This window comes from Gadus chalcogrammus, chromosome 15, assembly GCF_026213295.1.
Source record: "Gadus chalcogrammus isolate NIFS_2021 chromosome 15, NIFS_Gcha_1.0, whole genome shotgun sequence".
Classification (NCBI taxonomy): domain Eukaryota; kingdom Metazoa; phylum Chordata; class Actinopteri; order Gadiformes; family Gadidae; genus Gadus; species Gadus chalcogrammus.
The window spans coordinates 23,658,673-23,682,220 of record NC_079426.1 but is presented as its reverse complement, the minus strand read 5'-3'; the positions used below and the strand labels follow the sequence as shown (position 1 = coordinate 23,682,220).

At 47.8% G+C, this 23,548-nt stretch overlaps 1 protein-coding gene across 4 annotated transcripts in view; it reads right to left on the bottom strand.

Moving 5' to 3' along the window:
* Positions 1-6: 6 nt before the first annotated feature.
* The window catches only part of itsn1 (intersectin 1 (SH3 domain protein)), a 98,475-nt gene continuing 74,933 nt past the window's right edge, over positions 7-23,548 (bottom strand). For all 4 annotated transcript variants that reach the window (XM_056610286.1, XM_056610283.1, XM_056610285.1 and 1 more), the window contains 14 exons: positions 23,137-23,243; positions 22,832-22,933; positions 22,544-22,625; positions 21,660-21,758; positions 18,567-18,650; positions 18,317-18,400; positions 4,043-4,174; positions 3,767-3,847; positions 3,515-3,636; positions 3,163-3,245; positions 2,038-2,121; positions 1,746-1,810; positions 1,130-1,238; positions 7-975 (listed from right to left, as the gene is read on the bottom strand). In XM_056610286.1, coding sequence (XP_056466261.1) covers positions 827-975; positions 1,130-1,238; positions 1,746-1,810; positions 2,038-2,121; positions 3,163-3,245; positions 3,515-3,636; positions 3,767-3,847; positions 4,043-4,174; positions 18,317-18,400; positions 18,567-18,650; positions 21,660-21,758; positions 22,544-22,625; positions 22,832-22,933; positions 23,137-23,243 — 1,383 coding nt within the window. In that variant the 3' untranslated portion in view covers positions 7-826. The remainder of the gene's footprint in view (positions 976-1,129; positions 1,239-1,745; positions 1,811-2,037; positions 2,122-3,162; positions 3,246-3,514; positions 3,637-3,766; positions 3,848-4,042; positions 4,175-18,316; positions 18,401-18,566; positions 18,651-21,659; positions 21,759-22,543; positions 22,626-22,831; positions 22,934-23,136; positions 23,244-23,548) is intronic.

Genomic DNA, 23,548 nt, shown 5'->3' with positions numbered 1-23,548 from the left:
ACACACACACACACACACTCCAGGGTATTGTGGGTTTTTGGAAAATGAGAGGGGGATTTCCGATTGAACTCCATTATTCTATTTAAACCTGTTTGGATGGGCCAGAATTAATCAAGTATTGGGTTTCAAAACGTTTCAAATGGTGGCTACCCCTTCCTTTTAAAGGGGCTGGGACACCCGTCAGTGGCTCTCTAAACTCTGGACTGCTCCCATAACCCAGATGTGAAGAAATTGATATAGGTTGCCACTTGAAACGTTTTTGTACCTCTTAACTAGGGTAGAGGCATAATTTTGCATAAAGCAGCCTAGATTAGCCTTATATTGCCCAGTAAGTGAGCTTGCTACCTTGTGAGATCACGGTTATCAAGGGATTATATTGCATTGCAGTGTTCATTCCCTTAAACAAATACAGGCTAATGAAACACAGAAGCAGATCCGTACCAAAATTAAGTGGAAGTCCATCAAAGGAATTAAGTTTAATAAAATGCTAAATGATATATTTATTCTGTGTAGATTTATTCTGTCAATAAAATACAATAGATAAAAAAAAACATTCAAAAATACTTTACTTGTTGATTTATGAATCGATTTTTTTCCCTTTTAAGTGAAATAAAATCCTTTCTTTATTTTGTATTTATGTTTAATTTTGGCATGGTTGTGGTCCACCCCATCTGTTACACAGCAGCCCTTCTGAGGAGCAAACACATTATCCTGGTTGTCCAGCAATTTACATTAGGTATGAAAATGGAATCTGATCCAAATGATAGGGTTCTCTTCAAAAGCTGCATGTCTGGTCCGGTCTACTGAAGTCCACTCCAGGCTTTAGCTAAGGTTCTTCAAACAGCTGGAGGTCCAGCCTCACCACTATCTCGCCTGTTGGTACCTCGTGGAGCAGCAACCGCTTTGTGATTGGTCCCTTGGAACCCTGGTCCTTCTTTATTTCAGCCAATCGGATCTCTGTCCTACCTAGAAAGTCTGAAATGTGAAGGGACATTTTCGAGGGTGAAAAAGTAGAGGGTGATACAAAGCTGAATAGAGCTGAAGATAATCAGCTCTGTGATCACAGATCTGGCCAAATTGCAACAAAAGTCTTGAATAAAAGGAAAAGTGGTGTCAAGTGTGAACCAACCGTCAGGGGAGAATTGGTCTCGTTCAAAAACCGTGACGCAGAGCACGTCCTGCTCCAGGTCCTTGATGAAGAACTGACAATTGGAGTTCCACTTAGGATTCAGCGTGTCCTGAGAACCAAAGAGAATAATAAAGTACAAACTACCACAACAACGCTACAATCAAATTGGGTTGTTGTTTGAGGATATTTTGTTTAATTTGAGTTCATAATAGCTGAATATCAGTTAGCGAGAGCAACAACAAACACCAAGGTAGTGTACTACTTTTCTCATAGGACCTCCCTACCCATGTAGTATTAGAGCAAAGTAGAAAGTCAAACCACAAGGAAAGTATTTAGTCATGTCACGTTGAGCTACTTTCTAATATTAGAGAGTTCTGCTTCATCAAGAACAATTAAGCAGTACTCTCGCGCAGACAAAAGATGCAGTGAAGTTGGACCATGGATTTCATCCGAGCCTCAAATCCAACCATACTCATAGCTCAACCGTTTACAGTTTTTTTTCAACAGAGAAGATTCTGCTTGCATCACTACATGTTTTACTATTTAGTTTCTCTTGAACAGACCATGCTGTAGAGTGAAACAAAGAACATAAGGGCGATATGTGAGACGTTAATACCTGTAACGTCTTAGTGATATGGCACTGGGACCCCATGGTGACCTCGCAGTATGGATTACTCTTGCCTGCACACACAACACAGTTAACAGCAAAATACATGACGAGTCAGACAGACGGACACAGGGGTTATGAACCTGTTCTTTCGAGGGGACAGCTGTTATTCAGACATGCACTACTCCCAAGATTGCTTTATCTTACGTTATCTTCCTTCATTTGTGAGATTCATTAATTTTGAAGGTTTTCAATCAGAAGAAGCAACCGTCTGTCTGTCTATCTGTGTGTGTATGTATACCATGCGAGCGGCAGGGTTTGAGTTCGATTCCCTCCACGATGTTGACCATTAGTCTGCCGATCCCCGTAGCTCGCTGAGAGCGCACTGAGATACAGAGAGAGACACACAAAGAATGTTTATATGAGTGTGAGTTCTGGAGGTTGCAAAAAACAACCTCTTATCAGCATGTTATACACCTAGCGGTCATCATGGTTCAAAGGTTATCATAGTTTTGAACAACCATACACAAAAGACAATCAGGAAAAAAAGTCATTTTCTAATTCATTTTAGTAAATGTTAATTTGTTTTGTCAGACAAAACTGTTTGAGTTGGTTATGTTTTTTTTGTAAATATATTTAGTTGATGAATTATTTTTTCCAAACATACTTTTGTGTGTCCTCATTTTGCTTGCTTGACCAAGCTAGCGTTTTGTACCAAGATGCCACAAAGATGGCTGCAGAATAAGTGAATAATACCCATAAGACTCTCAACAAGAGAACGTTGTCACTTAGGTAGGAAGAGAGGAAGGAGGGGAGGAGGAGAGGCAGGAGAGAGAGGATGAGGGGCAGGAGAGGGAGGAGAAGAGGGAGAAAGATGGACAGGAGAGGGAGAAGAGGCAGGAGAAGGAGGAGTGGGAGGATGAGATGGAGAAAGAGGGACAGCAGAGGGAGGAGAGGCAGGAGAGGGAGGAAGAGAGGCAGGAGAGGGAGGAGGAGAGCCATGAGAGGGAAGTGGAGAGGAAGGAGAGGGAGGAGACAGAGAGGGAGTAGAAGGAGAAGGAGAGGGAAGAGGAGAGCCATGAGAGGGAAGTGGAGAGGAAGGAGAGGGAGGAGACGGAGAGGGAGTAGAAGGAGAAGGAGAGGGAGGGGGAGAGGAGAGGGAGGAGGAGAGGCAGGAGAGGGAGGAGGAACAGGAGGAGAGGGAGGAGGAGCAGGAGGAGAGGGTGGAGGAGACGCATGAGAGGGAGGAGGAGCAGGAGAAGAGAGAAGCATGAGAGGGAGGATGAGAGAGTGGGCGAGAGGGCGGAGGGGAGGAAGAACGAGAGGGCGGAAGAGAGGGAGAGTTGAGGAGATGGAAAAGGAGCAGGAGGCGAGGGAGGAGGAGGAAAGGCGAGGAGGAGGAATAGAGGGAGGAGGAGGAGGGTACCTAGATATGCCTTCTCTCTCTTCTTCTTCTCCGTCTCGATAAACAACTCAGATGCCGCTTTGATCTTCTGAACCCACGCCGTCCTGCATCTCACACACACACACACACACACACACACACACACACACACACACACACACACACACACACACACACACACACACACACACACACACACACACACACACACACACACACTTTAAAGGATATGGAAAGCCCATCTTGTATGAAATAGACGGTTCTAGATTATTGGATAATTTGCTTGCCAAATGCTCTTAAAGTAAATTGTGTTTTTTTTATGCATGTGGACTCTGTGTGAGGGGGTGTAGATATTCATGTATTAAATCCTGACCTCTCGTTGATGCTCTCGGCCCTCAGTGTGTAGACTCGGTCGATGTGAGAGATGTGGAAGAGAGGCTCGTCTCCAGACGGATCGGTGGGCAGCTTCACCAGAACCTCGTTCAAGAAGATTGGCTGGAAACACACATTACTATTGTGTTTGTGTTACATGTATGTGCATGGGAATATGTTAACACACAAATCTTACCATATCCTGTTCTTACCGGTTTTTGGTGTGTGTGTTTGTGCAAGTGTGTGTACTCACGGTCTTGTACATGCGGTACTGCAGGTGTGTTTTGGAGGAGAAAACCTTGTCTGAGGCTGAAAAACCCAGAGGTTTGGTCACCTGAGAGAGAGAGAGAGAGAGAGAGAGAGAGAGAGAGAGAGAGAGAGAGAGAGAGAGAGAGAGAGAGAGAGAGAGAGAGAATTTAATACTATGATCAATCACAATGTGAAACAGTTATCGACTATCTCCTAAACAGCTATTGTTTTTGCTATGGGAACCTTTTTTTGTTCTCAGATCGATACCAACAGTACTTACTTGTGTGAGGAGCAGGAAATCGTTAAACAGGAAGCCGTAGAGCTCCTTGCTGCTCTTGGCTTTGAAGAGTTTCCCGCTGTGGAGGAACTTCCGTGGCCCCAGACAGTTGGTCACCGAGTTGAACACCAGTTGCTGAAGGAAACATTTAGACCACAAAACTTAAAGATGGTGTAGGAAGGAATTGTTGTCATATTTGTTTACCTTTTCTTTACATCCCGACAGCAATCAATCAAAAATAGCAATCAATACTTTGGTGGCCCAGCCGCCACATGGCCACGTGGTGGCCACAAAGGCAGGCAAAGGCAGCCAAGGGGTGTGGTGTTGGATGGGAGGGACTTCTCTAAAAACTGTGTCATAGAGACCCTGCCCCACTCGGGTGTCTCAGCTTACCGCTCACAGGTGTGCTGAGTTAGCCCTGCAATCAGATGGCCTTTTAACTCCACCAGAACAAGCTGAAGACAGACTCGCTGGAGGAGTGTGTGGAGACCAGAGACACGTTAGGCCAGTCTCATGGTAAAAGGCCTGTGGCCAACCCTCTTGATCAATCCAAACCGCATTACTGAAATTACGTCCAGGTGGACCGAAGAACTGTTTTGTCGGTGTGTGAATTGTGTCGGGCTGAAACCCGAGAGAAGGCCTGCAGCTGAAGAGGAACCCCAAAGACTCCAAGAGAAAACCCAAGCCGAGCTAGGGCGAAGAGGTCAGTGGCAGGGACCACAGACCCCACTAACCTTGGCCTATCTCTCGCTGTCTCTCTCTCTGGCCCCACCCCAGGAAGAGCCAGAAAGGGCACCCTGACGACAGCCGCCGACCCGGTGAAGATTTGAGTTGCCTTTTGCCTTTTTTCCCCGGCACCTTTTATAAATAAATGAAGTTGATTTCACCGCAAACCCCGCTTCTGCCTGTTTCTGTCCTAATTGGTGATCCCACTGTTGTACCTCACAGACCAGGCGTCCACATATGGTGGAGGATGCGGGCAGTCTGAGTCCTCGCCATCAGTGGGTGAACCGATCGGAAAAGAGAAAAAAAAATAATAATAATTGAACATGGAAGGAACCATGAGAGCGATCTTGACAACCCAAGACACGCTGCAATCAGCTGTAGCTGAGTTGTGCAGGGTAAGCGGAAGACAAGAGTGAAAACCACGAGATGTGCTGACCAAGCAGACGCAGGATGATGACATAGAGACGTAAATTGCCTTGTTTGAAAGGACTGCTCTCCTGGAACCGTCACCTTATCATGGTGGAGAGGTTTGCGTGTCCCTGTGAACCTGAGTGCTGTGTTGTCTGGAGCCTTGTGCTCCTGGTAGGGTCTCTCATGGCAGAGAGGTCTCAGGTGATGGGCCAGACTAAGAATGGTTCAAAAACTCCAATGAATAACGAAAGAAGAGGAGATGTGACCCGGCCCGGAGGAAGCCCGGGGCCCCCGTCTGGAGCCAGGCCCAAACGGAGGGCTCGATGGCGAGTAGGGACGATCCCGATTCCAATTCTGCTTATCGATCCGATTCCTTATCAATTCTCTTATCGATTCTCATTGGGTGAGAAAATAAGTACAAATGTGTTTGTTTGTATTAAATCTCTTTAATATCTGATCAGAAGTGCGTCTAGCATTAGGAAATTGTAAATTTTCAAATCAATTGGTCTTGACAAAAAAATATATGTTTGGCTTTTTAAGACAAAAAGCCATCATTATGTGCCATAAAACTAAAAACACAGACTGAAAACAGTCAAGTAAGAGCTTGTGCCTTTTGCAATGCTAACAGTGCTCATTTGCATTCAACTTGTAACAAAATTCAACTGACATAAACAAAATGAAGTATTGATTAGACAGAGATTTATTAGATGGGCCTACCTAATAAACCGTTCGAACACACAAGACCGGAAACCATAGCAACGCTGGTAAACAAACCCAGAGAAGCCCAATCCCTATGAGAGCTCCCCACGCTACGACCATCCGGAGGCGCACAGAGCTGTTGGCCGTGATATTATATATACAATTATATTATATTATATACTATTATATAAAGAGCTGTGGGAGTCGCAAACTGCAACAATCACTTTCGAGTTTGACGGTTGAACGCTGATTGGCTGTTACGTTACACATGTCACTCAGTTGTCCCGCTGTTGAACGCTGATTGGTTGTCATCACGACAAAAGCCGGTTTTCTCGCGCGAAAAATTCGCTCGATACGCTTCTCTATGTTCACTTTGCATGGGATCTTGTCGCCCCGTCGTGTTTGGTGTGAACGCACAATGCGCTTCTTCCTCGGCGGCGCCATGTTTGATGCGTTCTGAAGCAAAACAAAGCAGCGTGTGTGTGACGTCATGACGCATTGGCCGCGACCGGAACCGATAAGCGTAATCGTTAAGCAGGCTTGTTAATGATTCCAAGGAATCGGTTTACTCGGCACCGGTTCTGAACAAGAACCGGTTCTCGATTCCCATCCCTAATGGCGAGCGACTGGTGGCCGGGTTTGCCACGGAGCCTGGTCGGGCATAGCCCGAACAAACTACGTGACACCCCCCCCCCCTCTCTTCATCCCATGGGCCCACCACCTGGGAAGACCCGTTGGGGTCGGGTGCGCAGCCACATCGGTGGCAGCGAAGGTCAGGGGTCTCGACGGACCAGACCCGGGTGGGGAGGAACGGCCTCCCTGATCTAAACCCGAGCGGTCGTTTGTTATTGGACTTCTGTGCTTGTCATGGATTATCCATAACGAAAACCATGTTCGAACATAAGGGTGCTCATAAGTGTGCCTGTTACCAGAGTACCCTAGGCCGAAGATCGATGATCGATTTCGTGATCGTGTCATTTGATCTGAGGCCGCATGTTTTGGACACTCGGGTTAAGAGAGGGGCGGAACTGTCAACCGACCACCATCTGGTGGTGAGTTGGATCAGGGAATGGGGGAAATTTCCGCATAGACCTGGGAAGGGAGGAGTGCGGGTGAATTGGGAACGTCTGGAGGAGGCCCCCGTCCTAGGTATCTTCAACTCACACCTCCGGCGGAGTTTTTCTGGCATTCCTGTGGAGGTTGGGGGCATTGAGCCGGAGTGGGCGGTGTTCAAAGCCTCCATTGCTGAAGCTGCGGCGGCTAGCTGTGGCCTCAGGGTCTTAGGCTCCTCAAGGGGCGGTAACCCTCGGACACCGTGGGGGACACCGGTGGTCAGGGAAGCCTTCCGATTGAAGAAGGAGGCCTTCCGGGATATGATATCCTGGAGGACTCCTGACTCGGTTGCAGGGTTCCGACCGGCTCGAAGGGCTGCAGCTGCTGCCGTGTCGGAGGCTAAGCAGCAGGTGTGGGAGAAGTTCGGAGAGGCCATGGAGAAGGACTTTCGGTCGGCGCCAAAGTGTTTCTGGAAGACTATCCGGCACCTCAGGAGGGGGAAACAGGGAACCATCCAAGCTGTGTACAGTAAGGATGGGACTCTGTTGACCTCAACTGAGGAGGTCGTCGGACGTTGGAAGGAACACTTTGAGGAACTCCTGAATCCGAATAACACGTGGTAGTCGTGGTGGGGAGGGGTTGCAGTTCGGTGGTCTGAGGATCTCGTCACTGCTTTTTGCCGATGATGTGGTCCTCATTGAATCATCGGCCTGTGACCTTCAGCACTCACTGGCGGCCGAGTGTGAAGCGGCTGGGATGAGGATCAGCACCGCTAAATCTGAGGCCATGACTCTTAGCAGGAAACCGATGGATTGCTAAGTGAAGGAGTTGAAGTACCTCGGGGTCTTGTTCGCGAGTTAGGGTACTATGGAGCGTGAGATTGGCCGGAGCAGCGGGGGCGGTATTGTGTTCGCTTTACCGCACCGTTGTTACGAAAAGAGAGCTGAGCCGCAAGGCAAAACTCTCGATCTACCCGTCGATCTTCGTTCCTATCCTCACCTTTGGTCATGAGGGTTGGGTGATGACCGAAAGGACGAGTTCGCGGTTACAAGCGGCCGAGATGAGTTTTCTCAGAAGGGTGGCTGGCGTCTCCCTTAGGGATAGGGTGAGAAGCTCAGCCATCCGTAAGGAACTCGGATTAGAGCCGCTGCTCCTTTATTTAGAAAGGAGTCAGCTGAGGTGGTTCGGGCATCTGGTAAGGATGCCCACTGGGCGCCTCCCTTGGGAGGTGTTTCAGGCACGTCCAGTGGGGAGGAGACCTCGGGGAAGACCCAGGACTAGGTGGAGAGATTATATCTCAACACTGGCCTGGGAACGCCTCGGGATCCCCCCGTCAGAGCTGGTCAATGTGGCCCGGGAAAGGGAAGTGTGGGGCCCCCTGCTTGAGCTGCTCCCCCCGCGACCTGACCCCGGATAAGCGGATGAAGATGAGATGAGATGAAAGGACTGCAGCAAGGGAGAACTGGCCAAGAGCAGAATGGGAAAACAACCTAATGCCCTTCTTGACTGGGGAAGCTCAGAAAGCCTGTCGGGACCTTTCCGTTGCGGATGCCGTGAACTATGATACGGTCAAGGTTGCCATCCTTGCTCAGTATGGGCTAAGCCTTCCTGCTCCGGCCCAGCGTGTGCATGACTGGAGCTATGACCCTGCGGTTCCAGTCCGGGCCCAGGTAACGACACTGGTCCGTTATACCAAGAGCTGGCTGGAAGAAGCTGCGGGACCACCAATAGTAGACCAAGTTGTGATTGACCGGTGCCTCCGGGGACTGCCAAACAATGCCAAGAGGTATGTCGCCCAGCAGGGGGCTCCAAATGTAGACACATTAATAGCCTTACTTGAGAACCACAGGGTGATGGGTAGCATGATCCGGTCAGAAAGTGTCAAGCATACTAACTTTAACAGCATAATACATTTTGTCTTACAAGAAGGTTGTCGCATATCTGGCTGTAGGTGAGTTTGGTAACTAAAGCCGCGTTTCCCCTGCAGGGTGCGGTACGGTTCGGTAAGGTGCGGTACGGATTGCGTTTCCACCGCCAAAAGTGGGCGTAACCCGGACTGAGCCGTACTCGTTTTGCCCTCGTTTTCAGTACTCCTCCGTTGGGGTACTGAAAACGAGACGAGACGCCTGAAAGGGTACCGGAAAATTCGAGGTACACACCCCCTCCGTTGATTGGTCGACAGAACCGTCACTTCCGGGCGACGTGGGGATTAATACAAACAAACAGTAGCCTCGAGGTATTATTCTTTACAATGAACATGTCGCGTAAACCGCTTGCTTGGGCGAAAAAGGAGGTGGAGACGTTCCTCTGCATTCTTGGGGAGGAAGACGTTGTTTACGTTGTTTACGTAGCTGCCACGGTGATCGACATCCGGCCTACCATAAAGGGTACTGTCGGCGGTGGAAACGCGACCTCGGAACTGAGCTGGGCTATACCGCCCCCTCCCTCCCAGACTGAGGCGAACCGAACCCTGCAGTGGAAACGCGGCATAAGATTCCTAGTGTTTAGAATTACGACTGCTTGTTCTAACTTTCCATCTGTTACTGCAGTGTGATTTAGGCCTGTGCTGTTGTGATCAGTTAAGAGGTCGTTCTTGCTAGTTTCTGTCACTTAAGGTGGGAACAAAAGCCTTGATAGCTGGGCGGAGCCAAGTCTGCCTATTTAGCAGAGTCAGGAAGCTGACTAAACTCAGTATAATACATTTTGTTTTACAAGAAGGTTGTCTCATATCTGGCTGTAGGTGTGTTTGGTAACTAAGATTCCTAGTGTTTAGAATTACGATTGCTTGTACTAACTTTCCATCTGTTAGTGTTGTGTGATTTAGGCTTGTGTTGTTGTGATCAGTTAAGAGGTCGTTCCGGCTATAGTTTCTGTCACTTAAGGTGGCAACAAAAGCCTTGATAGCTGGGCGGAGCTAAGTCTGCCTGAGCTACCTTGCCCATTTAAGGGCTAGCTAATATTAGCGTCAGCTGTAGCGTCAAGACCCGGGAAACAAAGACTAAGGGAGTCTCTCTGTGGGAGTCCCTCGAGGAAGCCCGGCGAGGCCCCCTGCCCTATTGCAGCTATGTGTCGTACTTCACTCATTGTCAGGATTTCCACCCGTAGACGGCGTTACCATAACTCCTCTGCTCGGCGCAGTAACCCGTCTAATCTGTGCCATCTACCTACCCTTGCTTACACTGACCTTGAGGTGATTGGGGGACTCTGGAACTGCCAATCGGCAGTCAAGAAGGCAGACTCAATTTCATCCTACGAGTCCCTCATGACCCTTCACTTCCTGGCCCTGACAGAGACTTGGATCACTTGGATCACTAGACCAACCCTAGACCATCCGGGCGAGGAGGAGGGACCGGACTCCTCATCTCGCCCATGTGGTCCTACCTGGTCCTTCCACTAGAACACTTGGCCAGATCTGCGTTTGAACTCCACGCTGTCACTGTCACCATTCCTATCAAGCTCTCCATTGTGGTGATCGACCGTCCTCCAGGTCCCCTCGGTGACTTCTACGACGAGATGGATGCCCTCCTCAGCTGCTTTCCTGAGGATGTCACATCACTCGTTATCCTCTGCGACTTCAACATCCTGCCAGAGAAGTTGCACAGAAGTTCCCACATTGACACCACTCGCCGTAAACTCAAATCCCTCTCTCCCTCTACGTTTGCCTCTAATGTTCTGTCTTCACTACCTTCTATAGAACGATTCTCTCAACTATCTACAGATGAATCCTCAGACACTCTGCTATCCTCCCTCTCCTCCTCCTTGGATTCCCTCTGTCCCTTCCACTCCAGACCAGCGCGATCCTCACCCCCCCCCCCCCTTGGCTGTCCGATCCTTTGCTGTCCGATCCGCAGCTGAGAGGAAATGGAAGAGATCAGACTGTCCTAATGATCTATCTCACTATCTTTTCCTTCTTTCTGATTTCACCTCCAGTGTGTCAACAACCAAATCTGCCTTCTACCGTACCAAAATCAACTCAACCACCTCAAACCCCAGGAAACTGTTTTCCTTGTTCTCGTCCCTCCTCAAACCTCCCTCACCCCCACCTCCTTCCTGCCTCACTGCTGATTATTTTGTTTAGGGCCCGACCGATATTGATTTTTGAGTGCCGATGCCGATTATTTTCAGAAAAAAATTACGATTACGATTTAATCGGCCGATTAAAAAAAAATAAAATAAAAAAAGAAAGCATATGAAACGTAGTTTTTGATACCTTAAATATACTTTAAACACTTTTGACGAATATGTGAATTGAATGCAGAACCTTTGAGTGTTTTAGAATACATTTACAGTCAAAAATGAGTGTAATGTAAAATGTAAAATAAATAACTAACTCCCAATGTGCTGCGCTCGTGAGCAGTGACTAACACGTGCGTGCTGAGCAGTATGGTCTCACTGTTAGAGTCTACAGTATAACAAATTAACATGGCTTTGGAACTAAAGAAAAACAGGCACAACATGCTCAAACAACGCGTCTTGTGTACATTGGTGAGGTGAGCGCGCCGCTGCCTGAGCGAGCGTGCTTTCATGTTGTACGGTAAAATTCAATCTCCTCTTTTTTACTCCAGCTAAAGTTGTTAGTTAGCAAGGCGAGTAGGAGCGCAATCTGCAGGATACTAAGCGCAATAACATTTATAAAAAAAATAATAATAAAAAAAATATATATCTGTTGTAATCTGCGTCTTTTTGGCCGATGCCGATTATTTTCAAAAAGGCTATAATCGGCAGATTAAATCGGCAGGCCGATGAATCGGTCGGGCCCTAATTTTGTTTCCTACTTTTACCAGAAAGTGAAGGACATTATCTCCTCTTTTATCCCTGCCTCCATCCTCCCTCCTCCCATCCCCTCCTCTGTCTTTACCCAATTTAGCCCTCTCACCTCTGACGAGGTCAACAGAATAATAACATCTAACAATGCCACCACCTGCCCCCTCCTCTCTCCTCCAGGATGTCTCAAGCGACATCCTGCCATTTCTCACCTCACTTATCAACTCCTCCCTCACTTCAGGCATTGTTCTTGCGTCTTTCAAGACTGCCAGAATAAAGCCTCTCCTCAAAAAAACAACTCTTAATACTACCGACATCCTGAACTACAGACCGGTATCTCTTCTTTCATTCCTCTTTAAAACACTGGAATGTGCCATTGCTTACCAACTGTCCTCCTATCTCTCATCATCTCAACAACCTGCTTGACCCTCAGCTGCTCAAGAAGGCACACTCCACTGAGACGGCTCTCCTCGCGGTGACTGAGTCCCTCCGTGCTGCTAGAGCCTCGTCCCTCTCATCGGTTCACATTCTCCTCGACCTGTCCGCAGCATTTGACACGGTGAACCACCAGATCCTCCTTACCACTCTTACCGAACTTGGCATCGCTGATTCTGCTCTTTCCTGGTTCACATCCTACCTGATGAACCGCACCTATCAAGTGACATGGAATGGCTCCTTGTCCAAACCTTGCACGCTTGAAACTGGTGTCCCTCAAGGCTCTGTACTGGGGCCTCTTCTGTTTTCCCTCTATACCAGATCTCTGGGCTCTGTAATTGCATCATACGGCTTTTCCTATCACTGCTAGGCTGAGGTGACTCAGCTAATTCTCTCTTTCCCCTCATCTGATAAAGCCCTGAAGGCAACACGCATATCGGAATGTCTGGCGGATGTCAGCAGCTGGACAACTGCCCATCACCTGAGGCTTAACCTCAACAAAACCGAGCTCCTCCTAATCTCAGGGAAAGATTGCCCACACATGGACTTACTGGTCACCGTTGAGAACATCACTGTATCTCCTTCTCCAACTGCCAGAAACCTCGGTGTGGTATTGGACAATCAGTTATGCTGCACCGCAAACATCACCGCGGTGGCCCGATCCTGCATATTTGCACTTTACAACATCCGCAGAATCCGGCCCTACCTCACAAGGGAAGCAGCTCAGCTTCTAGTCCAATCGCTGGTCATCTCCCGCCTCGACTACTGCAACTCAATCCTGGCTGGACTTCCTGCCTCTGCGATTAAACCTTTGCAGCGCATCCAGAATGCGGCAGCGCGCCTCGTGTTCAACCTACCGAAGTTCTCCCATATGATCCCCCTCTTCCGGGACCTCCACTGGCTCCCTGTAGTAGCTTGCATCAAATTTAAGACGATGGTACAGGAATACAAGGAAGTCGATGGAACTTCCCCTGCCTACCTCCAAGCATTGCAAAAGCCACACACCCCAGCTCGATAACTCCGCTCAACTACCTCAGCTGGACGTCTGGTACCGCCATCGCTAAGAGCTAGCAAAGGTCGATCAGCAAAGTCACAACTTTTCTCGGTTTTGGGACCTCAGTGGTGGAACGAGCTCCCTGCCGTTCTCAGGACTGCAGAGTCGCTCACTATCTTCCGAAAAAGACTCAAGACTCACCTGTTTAGAGTCCACCTCGACTCTGCATAGCCGACCTCCCCCTTCTGGCCACACTTGTACACAGTATTGTGTTGTATTGTATTGTATTATAGTACTTAACTGTGTAGCAATTGCAGTAGCTGCTATCATTGCTGTGTCACAGGGAATTGGTTAGCCTACGATTGTTGTACTTGCACTTGGTTCTATGAACATCCTTTCTGTACCGACAGCGATATATTGTCCTTGGTTCTATGAACATCCTTTCTGTACCGACAGCGATATATTGCTGCACTTCTTATGACAAATGTACTTTTGTAAGTTTGTAAGTCGCTTTGGATAAAAGCGTCTGCTAAATGCCCTAAATGTAAATGTAAAGCCAACAGAGAGAGGGAGACCAGTGGCAAAGCTGTGAGCACGCCTACAGCCCGGACACCGACTGGCTGAACCAGATAGACGGAGAGGCGAGTACCAATGCCTCCTCCTCGCCCACGTTGCTATTCCTGTGGCCAGGAGGGACACCTAGCCAGAGAGTGTCCGGACCGGGATGAACCAATGCCTACGGCCGCATCTACGTGTGGTAAGAGCTTCTTCAGCCAGTCCCTAACTACCTGTTGGGTCCACCAGGGGGCCCCAGCCCAAAAGTGTCCTGTGAAGATAGGTGTGAGAGACACAGAAGCACTCATAGACTCTGGAAGCATGGTCTCTCTCGTCAGACCGCAGTTTGCTAGTGACACCTGGGGAGAAGAGATCTCCGTCTCCTGCATCAATGGAGACACCCGGAAGTATCCCACCTCAAAAGGTCCTGGTTATCACTCCCCGAGGACAGTTCACTCTGCGGGTCGGGGTTGTAGAGCAACTGCCGGTGCTTTTCGGCCGAGACAGCTCGCTCTTCTCCCACTACTGGCCGGAGAAATTGTGGAACCTGAAAAGGCGAATCCGAAGACGCCCGGTTGAGACGAAGGCCTCCGACACCCACCAGGCTTGCACCGCCGTGTCACCCGATGGTAGCCCTGCGGAAACCAGCGATGACGAGGTGGATAGGCCCCTCCATAGGCAAAGTACAGCAATGGATCCTGGACGTGCAGCTGAGGAGCAGGAGCCCCTGGAAGAGATACAGTCAGATGAGGTATTCTCAGAATTTCCCCAAGTCGAGGCGGATGAAACTCTTAGGCCTGGACGATTCGGCTCAGCCCAGCTGCAGGATCCCAACCTGACCCAAGCCTGGAGGGATGTCCGAGTGATCGAGGGCCAAAACCAGGATGGGGTGACTCAAGTGTCTTTTCCCCATTTTATGGTAAAAAATAAGCTGCTGTACCGAGTAACACAAATAGACTGAAATCTGTGAACAGTTGTTTGTTGCCAGAGAATATGTCTTTAAAGTGTTGTACCTAGCACACTCCCACTTACTAGGGGCGCATTTAGGGAGAGAGAAGACCTATGACTGTGTTCTCAGCCGCTTCTACTGGCCGGGTGTCAAGAGAGCCGTGGAGGAATACTGTTGACACTGTGGCGAGTGTCAAATCAAGTCCCCTAAGTTAGCAGTCCCCACATCATTGAAACCCCCTTTAGTAGGATTGGCATGGACATTGTTGGACCCCTCCCGAAGTCTAGCAGACCGCTATATCTTCGTCATACTGGAATATGCCACCCGTTATCCAGAGGCAATTCCCCAACGCTCGGCAACAGGAAGGGCGGTCACCCGGGAAATGTTCCTGCTCTTCAGTAGAGTGGGATTGCCTGAGGAAATCCTGACAGACCAAGGCTCCTGCTTTCTGACTGGGGGGATGAAAAGACTGTGCCAAAGTCTGACAGTGAGGCAAATTAAAACCTCCATCTACCGCCCTCAGACAGATGGACTCGTAGAAAGGTTCAATCAAACCATAAAGCACATGCTGCGCAAAGTTGTAGATGTGGATGGTAAGAATTGGGACCAGCTGCTACCTCATGTCCTTTTCTCCATACGTGAAGTTCCCCAGGGTTCCACCGGATTTTCACCATTCAAACTGTTGTACGGACGGAGACCCCGGGGCATGCTGGATGTGGCCAAGGAAGCCTGGGAGCAGCAGCAATCTCCCCAGCGCAGTGTCGTGGAGCGCGTGGAGCGGATGCACCACCAAATGACCCAGGTGCGGCCCTTGGTTCGTGACACATGCAGCAAGCCCAGGCACGGGCGTACAATCGAGGAGCCGGGGTGAGAGAGTTCGAACCAGGACACAAAGTCATGGTCTTGGTCCCCACGAATGCATGCAAATTTTTAGCCAAATGGCAAGGACCATATGAGGTAATGGAACGAATGGGACCAGTGAATTACCGGATACGACAGGTTGGCCGAAGGAAAGGCAAGCAAATTTATCACATAAACTTACTGAAGCCATGGCATGAACCTCCCCCTGTCCCCTCCAATGTCTTCGGTGCCAAACTGTCTCCCCAGAGCCTACCGCCAGTGAAAATGGGCGATCAGCTGTCATCCAGACAGGTACAGGTCCTCGGAAAACTGCTTGCCAGGAGCAAAGATGTCTTCTCTGAGACCCCAGGGAGGACAACAGTCATCGGCCATGACATTAAAACCGAGCCGGGAAAGACGGTAAGACTTCGACCATATCGAATCCCGGAGGCCAGAGGAGAAGCCATCAGAGAGGAGGTGAGGAAAATGCTTGACCTTGGGGTCGTGGAAGAGTCCCACAGTGCCTGGTCCAGTCCTATAGTCCTTGTTGGGAAGCCCGATGGTAGCATTAGGTTCTGCAATGACTATAGAAAACTGAACGAGATCTCTCTATTCGACACTTATCCTATGCCCTGTGTGGATGAGCTGGTCGAAAGGTTAGGACCTGCCCGGTTCATCTCCACACTAGACTGAATCAAGGGGTATTGGCAGGTGCCACTAACGCCACAAGCAAAGCCGAAGACGGCGTTCTCGACACCAGACGGGGCCTTCCAGTACCGGGTCCTCCCATTTGGACTTCATGGGGCCCCGGCAACTTTCCAGAGGCTCATGGACAGGGTGCTACGACCACATCGGGACTATGCAGCAGTTACCTCGATGACATCATTATCCATAGCACGTCATGGGATATCCACCTCCGGCACCTAGAAGCTGTTATCCAGGCCTTGCGGGAAGCAGGGCTGATAGCCAATCCTGCAAAGTGTTCCCTGGCCCTGGAGGAGGCAAACTATCTTGGGTACACTTTGGGACGAGGAAATGTGAAACACCAAGAGAAGAAAGTGGATGCCATAACAACCTGGCCCCAACCCCAGGTGAAACGTCAGGTGAGGACCTTCCTAGAGTTAATGGGATATTATCGTCAGTTCATTCCGAACTTTGCCTCCATAGCTGCCCCCCTGCATGAGCTGACAAGCAAAAGTGCACCCATCAGGGTGTAGTGGACGGACCAGACCGAGCGGGCCTTCAATCGTCTGAAGACGGCCCTGTGCAGCGAGACGGTGCTGCACGCACCTGACTTCAGCAGGAGGTTTGTGCTACAGACAAACGCATCAGAGGTAGGACTTGGGGCAGTCCTGTCCCAAATACACGATGGCATGGAATACCCAGTAACCTGTCAGCCGCAAACTACCGCCACATGAGAAAAACTATGCAACCATAGAAAAGGAATGCTTGGCAGATAAATGGGCAATGGAAAAATTAAGTTATTACTTGCTAGGCCTTGAGTATGCAATAGTAACTGACCACGCTCCATTGAAGTGGATGGCCCAGAACCAAGATAAGAATGCCAGAATAACCTGTTGGTTTTTACACCTGCAGGACGTCAAGTTTACAGTGGAACACAGGGCAGGAAAGCTTCATGGGAACGCTGATGCCGAGAAGGGATGATTGCTGTTGGTCTGTCGCTCCCCACCGTGGTCCAGAGCTGAGGGCGGGGGTATGTGGTCCAGCCGCTGAGCAGTGCCCCACATGGCCACGTGGTGGCCACAAAGGCAGCCAAGGGGTGTGGTGTTGGATGGGAGGTACTTCTCTAAAAGCTGTGTCATAGAGACCCCGCCCCACTCAGGTGTCTCAGCTTACCGCTCATAGGTGTGCTGAGTTAGCCCTGCAATCAGGAGGCCTTTTAACTCCACCAGAACAAGCTGAAGACAGACTGGCTGGAGGAGCGTGTGGAGACCAGAGACACGTTAGGCCAGTCTCATGGTAAGAGGCCTGTGGCCAACCCTCTTGATCAATCCAAACCGCATTAATGAAATAACGTCCAAGTGGACCGAAGCACTGTTTTGTCGTTGTGTGAATTGTGTCATGCAGAAACCCGAGAGAAGGCCTGCAGCTGAAGAGGAACCCCAAAGACTCCAAGAGGAAACCCAAGCCGAGCTAGGGCGAAGAGGTCAGTGGCAGGGACCACAGACCCCACTAACCTTGGCCAATCTCTCGCTCTCTCTCTCTTTGGCCCCACCCCAGGAAGAGGCACCCTGACGACAGCCGCCGACCCGGTGAAGATTTGAGTTGCCTTTTGCCCCCTCCCTTTTTCCCCGGCACCATTTTATTAATAAATGACATGAGTTGATTTCATCGCAAACCCCGCTTCTGCCTGTTTCAGTTCTAATTGGTCATCCCACTGTTGTACCTCACAGACCAGGCGCCCGCAATACCAACAAATAAATCAAATGCGCTGACAAAAAAAGCTAAAAGAGGTGCAAAGTGAGTGACCTGGCTCAAACTAGGTGTGGGTTTGGGGGAGGCCTGAAGGGAGGGGCTAGATGTTTTAGGGTGGAAAGAAGTACAGAAACCACTTTAGCTTCCTCTGCTTAGTCACTCCTACTGCCTACTCTAGCTTTAGGAGTCAAAAACAGCTACATAAATAAATGCTAAGAAAATTTTGCAATATATATTTTTTTAAATCAGCTACAAGGCAAGTTAAACTTAATCAATAAGATGCAGTAAACGGCACAGAGAGCTGAAAACTAAATGTGCTGTGGTTGAGCAACTCGATGAGTTGCTCAATCACAAAATCATTAGCTAGTTCCTACTTCTGACTCTACATTGGCATGCAGCCGTGTGTGTTTGTTACCTCAGAAAGGCCCTCACACTGGACATGAGCCTGAATCCATTCCAGTCGGTCAGAGTTTTCCTTCTCTCGTACTCCTTCATTCACCTTAAAGCACACACACAGGAGCTGGTATATAAACACAGCTTACTTACCACTGTTAAGAGTATGTGTGTGTGTGTGTGTGTGTGTGTGTGTGTGTGTGTGTGTGTGTGTGTGTGTGTGTGTGTGTGTGTGTGTGTGTGTGTGTGTGTGTGTGTGTGTGTGTGCACACCTGTGAGCAGAGCTCCTCTGCTTTCTCCAGAGCAGCCTTCAGGTGGCTGTGGTCAGGATGAGGTTCTGGCGTGTTCTCTAAGATCTGCATGACACCAAGAGGAACACATAGAGGGACCATGGTTAAGTTGTGTGACCATGTGTAAAGAACTTATTTTGCAACCTGATTAACCTTAAAGGTCCCATGACATGAAAATCTCACTTTATGAGGTTTTCTAACATAAATATGAGTTCCCCTAGCCTGCCTATGGTCCCCCAGTGGCTAAAACTTGCGTTTGGTGTAAAACGAGCACTAGCTGTTCTGCTCACCTTTGAAAAAACGGAGGCTCAAGCGCGCTGATTTGGAATGTCTTTAGGTATGTCGTCACAAAGCATCTAAGCTCCTCCCCTTACTCTGCCTGGCCCGCCGAGAGACGTTGGCCCGCCAATGATACACAACTGTGCGAGCGCCACATGTGTGTGTGTGAATACACACACTGTAACGCAAGTGTTTCTTATCGGTTCTTTGATGTCCCTTGTATTTCCACAACGAGACTGTAGTGGGGGTTATCTGAGCCATGGTTGAGAAGGAATTGGGGGAAAGGAACTTTGGCTTTGACTCGCTGAAGTACATGAACTGCGACATGCCGCCGGTTGCCGCGAGGCACCATCGCCGCGAAGCACCACCGCCCGGCTACTTCAGATTGATGTGAAAGTGGAAGAACCAGAGATATCGCAGAACCTGACAAAGTCGGTTGTGATTCATATTATCGTCTGGAGGCGCACACAGCTTTTGGCCGTGATAATATGTATTGTATGATATAGATATCTATGTATTATATAATATTATTTAGATACAGAGCTCCAGGACTGTAACGCAAGTGTTGTACACTTCCTTGTTATTTGGATAACCGTTCTGCTTTTGGTGTTATGGCGCATAACACGTCAGACTCTTTTCTCTGGTATTTCTACAACGAGACTCGTAGTGGGGGTTATTTCAGCCAAGGTTGAGAATGAATTGGGGGGAAGGAACTTTGGCTTTGACTCCCTCAAGAACATGAACCACGACATGGAGGAGAAAGGGATTATGGCGGCGAATGTCTCCCGCTTGAGCCCCGCTTCCCGCTGCCGAGGGACCACCGCCGGAGGCGGAGGTGCCTAAGCGCTGCCCGGCAACAATCCCTTTCTCCTCCTTGTCGCGGTTCAGTCTACTTCACATTGATGTGGACGTGGAAGAACCAGGAACGTCGGAGAACCCAAAGCGGTCGTTTGAGATTCATAATATCGGCTCACACAGCTTTTGGCCGTGATAATTAGAGATGTCCGATATTATCGGCCCACCGATATTATCGGCCCGATATTAGCATAAAAATGTAATATCGGTATCGGATTTTTTTTGAAAAAAAATAAATAAATAAACATGGCACTTTTCCCTTAAATTAAGTTGAAGTATTTTTCTTATTTTGCACAGATAATGTTAACATTTGGAAAGCCTTGTTGCATTCAAGAATGCATCCAGTGGGGCATCACAATAACATTAAGCATGTTGTGTTAATTCCACAACAGGAGATATGTAATGTTACCTAAATTAGGTTTGAGGAAAAATAACCCAAGTATCGACATCGGTATCGGCTGATATCGGAATCGAAAATTTAGAGTTGGACAATATCGCATATCGGATATCGGCAAAAAAGCCAATATCGGACATCCCTAGAATATATATTATATGATATAGATATCTATGTAGGCTATATGCTAATATTTAGATATAGAGCTCCAGGACTCCCGTGTGTTCTAGAATATTTACAGAACACGGCTAAAGGCTGTGTGTGCCTCGCCATTGCGATACATCCACTGTAAACAGAGCGCATGGTAACGTGGCTGCAAGCTGCTCAGGGCCACACCCCCACCCTCCTCCTTGACCCGCCTCGCTCCTCCTCATTTGCATTATAGCTAGACACCAAAACAGCGCACTTGGGGGAAGCTCAATGTGCGACTGGCTCGGAGTGGCTGTAACTCTGCACCACGGCTGAATTTCGGGAACGTCTTTGAATACTGTGTTAGTTGCCCACTAATACCTATATTAAAGAATACATAAAATAGTATGTCATGGGACCTTTAACCCTGACTCAGTAAGCTCAAATATCAAATCAAATGATTCCAGGGTATCTGATCATGTGATCTACAGTACCCTAGTTATCAGGCTCCATCTAAAGCAGTGGTTTTCAAACTGTGGGGCGCCAGAGTTCTTCAGGGGGGGCGCGACGTGAGAAAAAAATTAACCCGAAAAAACCCCTGAAAGACGATGATTCAAATCAAATCAGTCGTACTTCAACTTTAGAAGTAACATAACTAAATCAATTTTCAACCGTTTATCTTCGTGCAAACCATTAAACAAATCTACACACTTGTATCTTCAATACTATCCAAACGGAATTTTGATAGCATTTATACTTTTTTCAGAATCACAGTTTTAGTTTCAAACCGGCGTCGTTTTCAGTTGCTTATAATAATTTAGGTCACCATAGCAACGCCGGTAAACAAACCCCGCCGAATAGTCGAATCTCTGGACTGAAAAGGCAGATCTGATTCGACTCAGAATATTCAGAGTCTGGGACCCTGAATGAATCTGTAAACTGGCAGTTTACACAGATTAAGATGTTCAAATGTATTTAAAAAAGGTTAAGCTAAAACATGCTTAGATAAAGTTGTAAATTGTGTTGTTTAAAAACGCAAAAAGATGTTGTAATGTTTCAGAAATATGTTTAGAAAATATGTTCCAAATGTTTTAAAATTATGATCGGAGATGTTTGAAATGTGTAAAATAATTAAAATAGCTTTCAAAACACGGGTATTTAGAAATAAAAATTGGGGGGGGGGGGCTCAGCTGAATTTTATTCTCTGAGGGGGGGCTCACTCTCTCACACTTTGAAAACCCCTGATCTAAAGGGAATTTACTTATCAATAGTTATCAGTGTCCATCTGAGGGGACTTTACTTATCACTACTTATCAGTCTCCACCTAAGGGGACTTGAGTTATCACTAGTTCTCATTCTCCATCTAAGGGGACATTACTTTGTCCTGATGCGTTGCTCATCCTTTGTGTAATCCTTACATTCTTGATGATGAGTGGATAGCGGGTGACTCTCTGCATGGGTTTGAGGAGGAAGCTGGACAGAGGCATTCCTTTACAGCGTGGGTCCATGGCTAACCGCTGCTCATGACAGAGAGACAACAAGAGAGAGAGAGAGAGAGACATTATATACGAGCACAGTTGACCTCAACCTGCTCCTTGGTTACACAACTTCATTCAATTGTCCTGGTTTCATTTGTTGGTTTCTCTAATCTAAACATCTAGATTCATGTCATAATCAGTTCAATATTGAAAGAAGAGTTTAAAGGGGTGATATCATGCTTTCTCAACTTTCCCCTTTGCTTTAGACAGTTATATGAAATATGTATACTTAGTTTACGTCTGCTAACTATAAAAATCTAAGTAGGAGCCAGGGGGAGTAATCGTGCCCACCGAGAACAACCCTCAATAGGTGCGTGAAACAGCTTGTTTGCGCACAAACTTTACTTCTGTAATATTGTGACGTGGGCGATGCTGAAGTGCAGAAGTAGCGCTTCTCGGCTACCTGCAATGTTTACAACTTCTGGGGGATGTGAACTTGCTGACACACGCGCAAAGCGTTCGACCAATCACAACAGCCGACAAGGGCCTTACAGCGACATGATACAAAACAGAATGTTTTTGATGATCAGTGTGAGAAAAATGAGGGGTATTTTTTAAGATAAAGGCATGTAACGCTATTCTAGTAGAACCCCCAAATGCAATTATTAACCCCTAAAAAGCATGATATGAGATCTTTAAATCTACATTACCTGGATTATATGAATTTTTGGGCACTAGCTGTTTTACTTAATGAGTGTAATAATTATTAGATTCGATACTTGGACTCATGGTTGTGGAAGTGTTTTCATGTGTTCTGTACAGACCTTAAGGAAGTCTTTGACTTCTGGGTTGTCATCAGTTTTCTGCTGTATCAGCGTAGCTCCGTTAAGTTGACACGAACAAAACCTTCATAAAAACACAGAATTATAGCTCCTAATATGTTATATTTATACCCAGCATAGACAATTCACTTGAGTAAAACATTCTTAAAAAGTCTGTCTTCTCTTGAGTTATGAAGCACTAAAATCTAAAAATGTCATTTTTTATAATGATTAGGAAATCTGTTTTTTCCCCCATGAGGGAACATGCTAATACAAATGACTGAACAGAACCTGATGTATGGCTGCATGTGAGGCAGCTGATTGGTCAGGATGTCACCAATCATCTTCACCGGCATTCGGTCACCTGACATCTTCTTCCTAACTCTCAGAGCTCTTTTTTTTGGGGGGAGGATACAAAGAAGCTTGATTGGACAGTAGAATAGAGTTTATGTGTTCTATGTAATGAGTGTTTTATCTCTACCTCTACTTAGATGATCATGTCTGTCTGTATGTCTGCATCTGTGTGTGTGTGTGTGTGTGTGTGTGTGTGTGTGTGTGTGTGTGTGTGTGTGTGTGTGTGTGTGTATGTGTTTTACTTCAGCAGCTTGATGTTGCACATAATGAGTTCCTTCCAATTGACAAAGATCATGGCCACCTCCTTTTCCGTCAGCAGCTCACACTCTAACAGAGGCTTCTGGAAGATCTACGCGCACGCACGCACGCACACACACACACACACACACACACACACACACACACACACACACACACACACACACACACACACACACACACACACACACACACACACACACACACACACGTCTTTTAGGTAATGCTCTTCTCGGGGCAGGGGAGCTGGACATGTCTTCTATATCAACAAACTACTTTTACTTTTCTTAAGTACCCACACAAATAAACAAATCAAGTGAAACTAATCAATGACATTATGATAATTTACTGTGTTGAGGTCAGAGCCTTACACATGTTCCCTCTTAAATCTCAGAC